At 55.8% G+C, this 11,341-nt stretch overlaps 1 protein-coding gene across 3 annotated transcripts; it reads right to left on the reverse strand.

Annotated features, from left to right (window-relative positions):
- Positions 1-7,636: 7,636 nt before the first annotated feature.
- On the reverse strand, positions 7,637-10,835 carry MRPL28 (mitochondrial ribosomal protein L28). Of its 3 annotated transcripts, none has more exons than XM_045848784.1 (6): positions 10,750-10,835; positions 10,369-10,666; positions 9,461-9,613; positions 8,973-9,107; positions 8,796-8,882; positions 7,637-8,087 (listed from the first exon to the last, which is right to left on the reverse strand). In XM_045848784.1, the coding sequence occupies exons 2-6, from the start codon at positions 10,654-10,656 to the stop codon at positions 7,980-7,982; spliced, it is 771 nt and encodes a 256-aa protein (XP_045704740.1). In that variant the 5' UTR covers positions 10,657-10,666; positions 10,750-10,835; the 3' UTR covers positions 7,637-7,979. The 3 variants fall into 3 exon arrangements, with proteins under 3 accessions (XP_045704740.1, XP_045704741.1, XP_045704742.1); XM_045848785.1 differs by having other exon boundaries at positions 10,802-10,820; XM_045848786.1 differs by having other exon boundaries at positions 10,786-10,805.
- Positions 10,836-11,341: the final 506 nt, after the last annotated feature.

An 11,341-nucleotide genomic window follows, 5' to 3' on the forward strand; every position in this document is an offset into this window, starting at 1 on the left:
ATCCCAAGCCCAATAAATGATGTGGAGCCATTGCACCAAGATCACAAGAGAGAACACCAGGGGAAAAGCTGGAAGACTGCACACACAGAGTGCCCATATTTGTGAATATAGAAAATATGCATATGAAGGCAGAAGGACTAATGAACTATCTCAGGGCATCAATGACAGGTGACAGCTGGAAGAATTAGGTGTGGGTTCCATTCTCTTTCGTGTGCATTCAGGAAGAGGTTCTACACAATATCACTATTATGATCACATGGAAACCACAAAGCTCTGCAGCAGGTGACACCTTTCAGTGATCAAAGCAAGACTGGCAGGGATAAAGATCCTGGGAGACAGGACAGAGCTGACCCTGGCAGGCCATCCTACGACTGCTACAGTTGCCCCAACTTGGGCCCCAAGAACAATGGGGTGATGTCATCTAAAGCTTCCTGGGCTGACCTCTGGGCACTTGAGGCTGAGGTCGCCCTGGGCCCCAACCCTGTATAGGGCAGTACCCCCTGCCTCTTTTCTCCTGGATTTGGCTCCTCTCGCCCTCATATCTGTGGGGCAGACATGTTGTCCAGGATGACATTTTGCATCCCTCTTGCTGTTGGAACTTCTCTTGCCTGCTCTTCACCTGAAACTGCCAGCGGCAGATGCCCCAGGAGTAATCCTGACCCCAATGCCAAGCTGAGGAATTATGGGGACAGGAATAGTGCTTCGCCTCAAACAAGCGGGCTCCATGTCAGCTCAGTGCCCACTGCTGCATATATGACACCTGGCATGACTGTCGTCTTCTAACCCTGCTGCTGTATGTTGTCCTGCCCTAATGGTTTCTGCTTTCCTTGTGTCCTCTGCATGGACAACTCACTAGATATGATATAGCCCCCCACATCACTGATGGCCCCCATGAGTCAAAGACCAGGCCCCAAGACCAACAGAAAAGCAGTGGCATGGCAGCAGGTATTTGAGCCCCTCCATTTATCCCCCATCTGAGGTTTCACCCTCAGTGTCCTGAGAAGGGTCCTGTCACTCTAGGTTGAGTGGCACAGCAGGGACTCCTTCCTGTACCACATTTCTGGAAGACTCTCACCTTAGGGATATGTCCAGGGGTCCAGGAGATGGTCAAGTGGGCTCAGGGCCAGAGGGTAAATATTGAGGACTCCCTGCCTGCCGCAGGGACCTTGGAAGGAGATGGGGAGAGCAGCATGCCCACCATCAACCCAGTGCCTCCCCAACTTGGGAGCCTCAGGGACATCGATGGTGTAGCCAAGGTTGGCCCAGCTCCTGCCTCCTTGGAGACTTGATGGTCTGTTGTGTCTTGGGCCAGCTGGTGGCTCTGGGCAAGGTGGGTACTTCTTTGAGCCAGAATATCCTCCTCAGCAAAGTGAGGGTCCTGACCCAGCCCCACTGGCCTCAAAGGTCCCTGTGAGACTCTCTGTGAATGGGACTGGACCATAGAATGAAGCCCACAGCTGGCTGTGGCCCATATCTTGTGACTCAGACATGTCGCAAGCAGAGGGAAGGGCTGCTGGCCTCTCCCTACCCTAGCACTAATTTCCTAGGGAAGGTGGTGTCCCAGTGGAGGGGACTTGGGTCTGAGGGGCTTTGGCCAGACTTCTGGAAGCAGCAGATGAAGTCCTACTTTTGCAGTCGACCTCAGGCCACTTCCCCTTCTGGTCTTAGGCATGACTTCCCTCCTGCCACACTGACCCTTACACTGGGTGAGCTTTCTCCTTGGTCCCCACTGTTCTCTCACCTGGAATGCCCTTCCCCATCCTGGCCTCTCCATCCCCAAAGGCCCCTCCCAGTGCTGGGAGCTCTCACACCCCTCTGCAGGTTATCTTTTCTCCTCCACCTGATGATGCATCTCATTCAGTCTACCCCCTCCCCAAAGTCTGCACGGTCCCAGGGACGAGGGGCAATCTCTTGAGCTGGTAACTAGGTGACTTTGTGATGGGAGACAGGCTAGCTGCCCTCACCGACAGCACATGCTGTCCAGGTCAGACTCCGCATGTGCCTGGCCCCTCCGCTGCCCACCCTGCACTTTGCTGTCCTGTGATGTCTCTCTCCGCTGCCTAGGAGCCCTGCGTGGCCATGGCCAAGTTATAAGTATGTGATTATGTATGCTGGGGTTCCCCCCTGGCCCCTTTGTTGCTGCAGAATCTGTCCTAACAAACAAAAGTGCACTGGATTAGCCACAGTGGATTAAAAGATTTGCTTCTCAGAGTTTACCTAATAACCTAACAATCATGCCGACAGAGGCTTTGAACCTCTGGACACACTCTCCAGGCCATCTGGGAGCTCTTGGCCTCTGCGGGCAGTGAGATGGTGGTTGGGGCCATTAGAGGCAGTCACTACCCACCCTCACACCCAGCTCTGTCTGTGGCTGGGCCTGTGCTCCTGGATTCCTGCCAGGCCCATCTCGGCTGAACTTGGGGGTGGGACCAGACTCTAAGAGATGCTGGAGGCCCAGGTGGGGAAGAAGGCTCAGCCAGAACCACCTTCTAGAGAGCTGGCTACATGAGGCCAGGTGTGGGTGGTACAGACCAGGCCTCACCTGCACCCAGCCTGCCCCCGCCCCGACCCCAGGCATGTCCACACATCCACACAGCACCAAGGATACAGCAACATGGAGGATGCCTGTGGCAGGCAGGTGATACTCCAGGCTTCACCATGCTGTGGCGCACAGCCCCACTGCAGTCGCCGTATGTTTCTACACACGCGCGCGCGCGCGCACACACACACACACACACACACACAAGCGTATCCCTCTTTGATCTCCAAAGGACACTCCATTTACAAGCTCTTAATCGCTGCTGTCTTTTTGGGGCCTGTCCTCTGAAGTCCCGAGTAATGGGATTTGGCGCCTCTGATCCATCTTGGGCTAGCCGCTCCCCATTATAGGTGGGCATTTTTTTCCTTTTTTTTTCTTCTTTTTTGCTTTTATTTTTCTTCTTGAAAAAAAATGTCTCTTAAACCTCACTGACTTGACATGGCTTGTCACCTAGCCCTGGGAGTGGAGGCTGGGAGAGGGGCAGGTGGCCCTTATGCCAAGGGCCTCCTGGCCAGTTGGGGGTCTTTGATGCTGCCTCCATGTGAAATCTAATATGAAAGACATTGAGAGCGATTTTCAGGACCATGGTGCGGTGGATTCATTCTGCCTCATGCTGTTTCCTTTGTCTCTCTTCCCATGACCCTTCCTTGGGACATTGGGGAGAGGGTCTCGGGGTGAGAGTACGCGCATGTGTGTATGTGCATATAGGGTGCAGAGGGCAGGGCCTCTGCCATAAGAACAAAGGGCAGCAGGGAGCATGTCCACCTGTCTGCCTGTCCATCCGTCCGTCCATTTGTCCGCCTGCCCGCCCACCCAGCTTACCTCACCTGCCTGGCTCTGTGTGCCTGCTGGCGCCCCACCATCCCGCAGTCCGCCATGATGGGCTTGGCAGTCCGTCTGAGCACTTTCATCCACTCCAGGAAGCGAGTCCTGCTCTTGGACACTGTGTGGCTGGGAGGAAGCGTGACTCTAGGCTGCAGCTCGGGCTCCCACCACCGATTGGCTGAGGCAGGGACCAGATGACGGGCTCCGGAACCCTATGGTAGCCATGGCAACCAGCCCCTTTAGATACCGCCACCCCCAAGCCACTCCTGACAGCTGAGGAGGGAGCAGGCAGTGCTGCTGATGGGTCCACGTCAGGGTCCCCTCAGAGGGTTGGGTCAGGCAGAGCTGGATGGTGGCTGTTCCTGTACCAGTTTAGTGTTTTCATGTATACGTGTGTTTCATCAATGTCCAATATGAAGGGTTGCTGTCCCTCTCTCATGACATGTCCCAAACTGCTCCATACCCTGCCTGACCCCCTAGTAGAAGCAGAAACAGTGTCCCTGCAGCCCCTGCTAAGAGGAGGACTTCAGGTCAGGCTTGCCTCAGGGGCTGAAGGCCAGGCCTATTCTTGTGAGAAAATGGGTGAGAGCAACAGAAGGAATAGCAGGGGGAACTGCCCTTTTTATCCACCTCAGACCCCAAGGAGCCAGCCAGCTCTATCCCTGCCTGCCAACCTTTCCTCTGAACTCTCATTAGTCTGTTGAACACACAAACGCACTTAACACAGTCCCCTCTTAGCCTTCGAAGGCCCAGCATGGCTTTGCTGCCCACAGACCTTGTGTCTCCACTGCAAGACTCTGGAACTTCAGTCACACTAAGCAGCCACTCTACCACCCTATGGAAATTGGCCACACACCTATGACCTGCACCCCCAGGCCACTTGGTGAGGCCTTGCCATGTGTCTCAAGCCCAGGACTTCTCAGCAAGGGCACGACACAGCGTCATTCCTGGGTGTTGCAGAACATCATCTCTGTGCAGACCCTGGCCTGTCCAAATGCTCCTGGGATTGAGCACCAATTGGTCAAGGCCCCCATGAAGGCCATCTGAGAGCCCAGCTTCCTGCCCCAGGCCCAGCCCACACCTATTGAACACAAGGTTGCCTAAGGAACAGCTGCAGGGCTCCAGGGAGCAGGTGTGAACCTCAAAAACCTGAAAGAGGCCAGGACTGAGGCACATCCCTGGGAGCCCAGAGGCTGCTGAGGAGGCTACTGCCAAGGCCAGAAGACCCAGGAGCTAGAGGAAGCCTGAACAGGGATTAACAAGGGTCCCACATCCAAGGGAAGGGACTCAGAGCAGGCCAGGCTGGAACCAGAGCCACAGGGCAGAACAGCTGCTTCTGTATCCCCCTGAACTTGCTCACACTTCACACTGGCCCCACTCAAGCTGCCCAGTCACAATATTGAGCTCCCAGCTTTGAAGGGATCCCCTGCAAAGCAGGACACCACCAACAGACAGGTCTTACCGAGGTGTAAGGCCTGGGACAGCTGACAGGGGTAAAGGGTCTAGGGCCTGGAGCTCCTTTCTGGGGGTCAGGGTAAGCTGGGGGCTCTGGTGTGCTGTGGCAGAGTGCAGAGCAGGGCAGCATAGGGCTGAAGCTAAGGGGGTTGCTGTGGCCCAGGGCACCAGGTTGGGGGCAGTTGGTGGGGGTGGGAAGAGAAACTGGAGGGAGTCTGGAGTTGGCAGAATGTTCAACGGGGTGGCAGTGGATGCTGAAGGTAAGGGAGATGGAGTCCAAGCACAGGCTCAAGGAATGGCAGATGGTGCATATAGGTGGGCCTCACAGTGGCTCCTTTGAGCTCCCAGCGTCCTGATGGGACTCACGGCAGGGACAAAGGTACCCTGATCTTGTCTGCTCTCTCCACATCCACCAGCATGCAGCCAGTGCACACCAGAGCAGGACTCAGGTGATAACCCTCAGGATGAAGTTAGGAGCAGAGCCCTGGACTGGGCCCCACCCTTCCTGGGACTCAGACCCTGGAATGAGACTGGACATAACATGGTGTTGATGGCTACTCTTGTCAGAGGGCTCTACTGCTCCAGTTCCAAGGGACCCCTCCCCAGCCCATGGCCACAGCGACAGTCCACAGCTCAGCCATGGCCCTTAATACTGAAGCTGACTGGTTGGACTGTGCTGTTATGTAAACACACAGGCTCGGCCACTCACTGGGAAACACATGGACCATGGAAGCTTGCCTGAGAGTTCCTCCAGGGCCAAGGAGGGTCCGACCCAGCTGGTGCAGGGATAGGGATGTGGGCCAGCGCAGGACAGGTCTGATTTCTGCAGGTTTGACCTTCATCATTACAAATGACCCCCTGCATTGTGGGACTGAAGGGCTGCAGGGCCTCACTGATGGGGAACTAGAGGGTTTCAGAGACACGTCAACAGAGGTGGGCAAAGGGGTGGTTGATGTGGGGGGAGAAATGAGGATGGCAGCTCAGGTGGCCTGACCAGGGAGGGCCTAGAGGGGGGACTAGGGTGTGGAGACATGTGGCCAGATGGGCTTCAATGGCTCAGCTCCTGGTTCTGTGTGACATGTGAGTGTGTACAGAGCATGTCCCCTTCCCCACCCACTGGAAGGTGAAACAGTGTGGTGGATCCAGCCTGCCAGGGGCCTGTCCCAGACCTGGGTTATTGTTTTATTTGTGGTGGAGGATAAGCCTGTCAATCACTGAGGGCTTCCTAACCTTTGCTGGTGAGAATCTGAGGAAACAAACTGATGCTGCCTCCCTCCAGAAAAGAGCTCACGTTTCAGAGATTCAGGGCCAAGGCCAAACTCCGACTGCCACCTCAGTTGAGACTCAAATTACAAAGTGACCTGCTGAAGCCATACTGAGTTCCTCCCACTGGGAGGCCAGTAGCACCAGAAGGCATCCTGGGCCACCCTTGTGGTATCCCCCAGGCCCTAGCGGAGCAGAGCCAGCCAGGGCTCTCACACTCTCCCCTGGCCCACCAGTGTGATGGGGAGATTAAGCCCCAAGTTTGCCCCAAAGCTGAGCCAGCCCCAGGTCTGTTGGGGACCCCAGGAATCTGACACATGAGCCCTACAAGTCCTGGCAGGAACCCCCTCTACTTGTAGCCTTTGCTGGGGTGGAAAGAAGGTTAATGATGGGTGACTAAGAGCCAAGGTCAATGAACTGAGGACATCTGGAGTGCACACCAAAGGGGGACCAAGGTGACAGGCTGAGGGGTTGGAAAGGGATCAGTTAGATTCAGTTCAAGGCTGAACATGGGAACTGTGATGTGGACATGAACATGGGGAGAGTTGGCCCATCCAGAACACCACCAATCTGCCTGGAGCCAGGGGCTGCAGTTTGGACAACTGGGCTGGGCCATGCTGGTTCACCAGGGCAGGGGCAGGGGCGGGGTTAGGGGTAGGCTGGGAATTTCAGCTTTTGGTAAAATTTTTTAAATATTAAAAACTGTTCACAAAGTAGGGACATTCATGAGAAAGCACTGATGTATGGGAAGCAAGAGGACACTGCAGAAGTGGGTACTGTGACAGTGTACCCAGCAATGGACAGAGATCTCATGGATACACCCCCTCCTCTCTCCAGGGCACTGCCCCAAGGCAGGTCCTGACCATCAATGACCCCATAAGCCTGGCACCTCTCAGCTAGTTGTTAGGACCAGGTCAGGGGAACCCCTCCCTGTGCTCCTGGGGACCTGGATGGGTCTCAATGCTGGACTTCCAGGTAAACGTTGAGACCCATTCAACAGAGCAGGGCCAAGGGCCAAGGTATCCCCAAATCTCAGAACCAGAAAGACCTCAGGGTGACTGGCCCAAAATCAAGTGTGGGTCAGCTGAGGAGGGGCACACAGGTTGCAGGCCCACATGGCTACACTGACAGAGTTCCTGAGTCGAGGCTTTTGCTGTGAGACACTGCCCCCTGCAGTGCCCTCTGAGGGCCCCTGCACCTCTGAGCCGGTTCGGGCATTCACTACATCAAAGGACATACCAGTACAGACACTTCCTGGTCACTCCCAGGGCAGGCCACAGCCTCCCTGCCTCTGCCGTGGAAAACATTCCAGAACAGGCAGGGATGTGCAATGCAGAGGGGCAAGCACCATCCTGCCCTATCATAGACCACCTTCGGCGTCTCAGGATTCTCTTCCAGAGTAAAGGAAAATACCAAAATAAACCTCAGTCCCACAGCTCAGCTGGGAACCACCACCCATCTCAGCCACATCCAGGGTCTCTGGGGCGGTGAGGTGACAGGGTCAAGGACTAAGCAGAAGAGCTCCGGTCCTCCAAGCAAACCAGCACACACATGGCCCGGCTCAGACTTTACTCATGCTGTCCTCAGAATGTGGAGAACCTGATTCAGCTGGGCCTCCACTGCAGGGCTGAGGGGTGGGGTCCTCTCAGAGGCTATGAGAAGGCCCCAGGCCACTGGGAATCCTGCGACCACAGGCCCACTAGGGCCACCACAAAGTCCACCCCACCCAAAAGCTTCATAGCCAGCATACACAAGAATGGTTCACCCACTGCTCACAAGTGGTTCTTGCCACTGCCCCAGACTCTGTCTACAGGTTTGCCAAAAGGCGAAGAGTGGAGTAGCTGGGGGACAAGGGACACTGAGCCTGGCTATCAGGCATGGGTCAGTCACTATGTGGTCACTTCCCGCTGGCTCTCTTCTGCACCACCGCTGGCTCAGACAGTGTCTGCTGCTGAAGCCGCTCAATTAGCTCCTCCACGTAGACCTTGAACAGAGGGACAGGGTCCTACAGGGGCAAAACAGGGTCACAGTGAGGCACTCCAGGGAGGGCAGAAATCCAGCTGCCTTTAGTCAAACACCAAGAAGAACTGGGCATGAGAGAACTGGGCCCCTCAGGCTTGGCCACAAGGCCAAATGAGGCTGCTTGCCACCCCTCAGGCTTCAGACCAGATGGTAGTGCCCTGTCCATGAGACAAGCACCACCGTCCCTTGGGAATGCAGGAATCAAGTGCCTGCCCTTGGTTCCCCTGCTGTGGGGCCCTGTGGTCACAGATAAATGAAGCAGAGGGGACAGGGCAGCCAGCTGCTGCACCATGGGTGGGGGCTCTCTGTCCCAGCAGCTACCACAGGCTCCACACCCTCCTAGAGGACAAACACAGGAAGGTCTAAACCGGGAAGACCCTGGGGAATGCTAAGTGGGCAAGTTAACCAATGGTGCCAATACTCCAGCTTGTCAGAGAGTCTTTCTGTACTGAATCTATTAAGTAGGCCAGAGGGTCAGGACAGTGAGGGAAGGAAATATGCCACATGGGACCCACAGAACTATGGCTCCAGCTGGGTAGCTGTGCAGAGGCAGCTTTTTCCCAAGCCCACCTGGTGTGGCAGCTCCTCATCCAGGCTACCCATAAGGCAGTGCACTTCCCCACCCCATCTGTCTGCTTAGTTGCTGCACCCACCCTAGAGCGCAGGGCAGCTGGCACTCACACATGCTCACCTTCTTCTCTAGAAGCCTCTGTTTCTCCACAGCTTCATCCAGTGTCAGGCCGACCCACTCAGCCTCCTCCTCCCGGATGACAAACTCCTGGGCAGGCAGATAAACGGCAAGTGGTGAGGCCAGGTGGCCAGCCACTGAGGCCTACAAGAAGCAGGAAGTCCAGGCCCAAGCTCTCACCTTGTACTTGTCATAGATGGCCGCCCTCCTCTCGGGGTCATCCGGGTGCAGCTGGGGGTCCCGTCGGGCAAGTCGCAACAGCATCCCTCGCTTCAGGTCCATCCCAAACTTGGAGCACAGGTCCTCCTTCGGGGTCTGGTGGGAAGCTATGAATACGGCCAGGTGCTGCTGACAGGGTCCCACACCCACCCCACCAGCCAGCCCCACCTGGATGCTCCCCCGTAACTGGCAGTCCCCAAGCCAGAGGAGTAGAAGGAAGAGCCAAGAGCAGGGAAAAGGGGGCTATCTGTAATCCCCTGGGCCCTGGAGGGCAACGCAGCGCCAACAGCAACAAACTCTCCTGTGGGCAGAAAGATCCCACTGAGGCTGCCCAGAAAGGGGCATTGTCCCATTCACATTTCACTGGTGGTCCTCCACTCCCAAGACCAATGTGCCTCAGTGGGTGCTGATCTAGCCTCCCCCCTGACTGGCAGTCAGATCCCTCTTGCCTTCAGGATGTAGAAGTCAAACCCATAGGCCTCATCGATGAGGTCCAGGGTTCGCATAGTCACAGTCACAGAGAACTTCGTGTCCAGAATCTCGCTGTAGAGCTCGCGCTGAAACAACTGTGGCTTCCACACTTTCTTCACCCTCTTTGAGAGCTGAGAAAGCAAGAGTCCTCATGAGTTTTGCTGCTTCTCCTGACAGAGCAGAGTGAGGCCCAGGATACAGAGACTCAAGATGTAGACCTGGTTGCCCATCCAGAAGTCAACTTCTCCCCAGCCAGCTTGGCAACCCCAGACTTTGCTGAGGTTGCTGGTGTGTGTTCCAGACACACCACACACACAATCATAACTCCGTGGTTCAATAGTCACCACATTCCACACCAGGAACCAAGAAGGCAAAGGGAGACACCAGCAGGGAGATCGCCCCCAGAATATTCAGCAATTTCTCCATGTTTCCTACCAAAGGCAGCGGGTGTTGAACAGACTCAGACACCTGCCCCAGGTGAGTGTCTCAGTCTTTTAAAGTGTGATAAGGAGGTGGTAGTGCCAACCTTGTGTCAAGAGACGTGTCAGAGGCAAACTCTGGCCAATCAAGCTAACAGGTGACTGCAGACACCCCTCCCCACTTCCTCTCGACACACAGGCCTCCCCACCAATACACTTGATCTGGGTCACAACCCAGAGTCTCTGCGTTTGCTGTTCCTGATATGGACCACTTTGTCTCAGGATACCCAGATGGTTTCACAAAGAATATCGTTTCCTAGAACTGAGAGAACTGTCCCCACCAGACTGTAAGCCGTGCTGGGGCTGGTGGGTCTCCCTTGTGCTTTCCAGGTACCTCCGGAGCCCAGCACGGTGTGCAAAGCAGTAAAGCCCCAGAAGTCCCCCCGAAGCCTGCCCTGTTCACCCACCTTGTCGTTGTTGACGTATCTGTGGCCCAGGATCCAGCCCTCGCCGCCCCAGAGCCCCAGCTGGGACTCACGGGGATAGTGAATGGGAATAGGCACGTCCTCCACGCGCTCCCGCTGCCCGTTTTTGGGGTTGATCTTGAACTTGGCCCCGTGTGGCCTGTAGTGCACGGGCGTGGGTGTCCGCTCCTCCTCCAGTGAGCGAAGGTAGTGCTGGGGCAGGCGAGAGTAGATGCCCTCCCGCAGCCGGAGCTTCTTCCATAGACCGACCGGGAACTTGTGCAAGGGCATCGCGGTCAGCCTGGCGGGAAGCAGATCACAGTCACGCTGCAGCCTGGCTGGCCCCCGGACCCTCTAAACCCGGCCTCAAATCCCCGCACTAACCCGGCTCCCGACCTCGGTTCTCCCCGAGGTACCAACCCGGAACTTGCCGTACCTCTTGCAGCAACGCGCCCTGCCGGAACCGGAAGTTATGCTGCACTAACTGCTCTCCACCCGACACGGACTGGCTACAAAGCCCGTCCGTCTACCACTGTCCCGCCCACCTTCCCACCTTTAGGGACCAAGGAAAAACGCCCTTCGAAGATCGCGTCAGCCCAAGGCACCGTAGTCAAGTGCGGCCGTTTTCCGCGAGCAGCAGCCCGGGGACAGGGCTTGTCATTCTCGGCCCCACTTCTTTTCCTCCCAGAAGAAATGCAAAAAACAATGTAAAACTTTGGCCTTAAAACATAACTGTAGAGGGAAAATTTGAGATAGCGCTCCTTGGCATTTCAGTAGTTTGGCTGAAATAAACTCGTAAAAATTATATATATACTATAGAATATTAAATTCACCAATCAGTGATGTGAGCTCTATATAAAAACGTTAATGTTTTTGCCTTGGTTGGTGTGGCTCAGTGGATAGAGTGCCAGCCTGCGAATTGAAAGGTTGCCAGTTTGATTCCCAGTCACAGCACGTGCCTGGGTTGCAGGGCAGA

Source organism: Phyllostomus hastatus, unplaced genomic scaffold (assembly GCF_019186645.2).
Source record: "Phyllostomus hastatus isolate PE091 unplaced genomic scaffold, TTU_PhHast_1.1 phas_contig_64, whole genome shotgun sequence".
In the NCBI taxonomy this organism is placed as follows: Eukaryota; Metazoa; Chordata; class Mammalia; order Chiroptera; family Phyllostomidae; genus Phyllostomus; species Phyllostomus hastatus.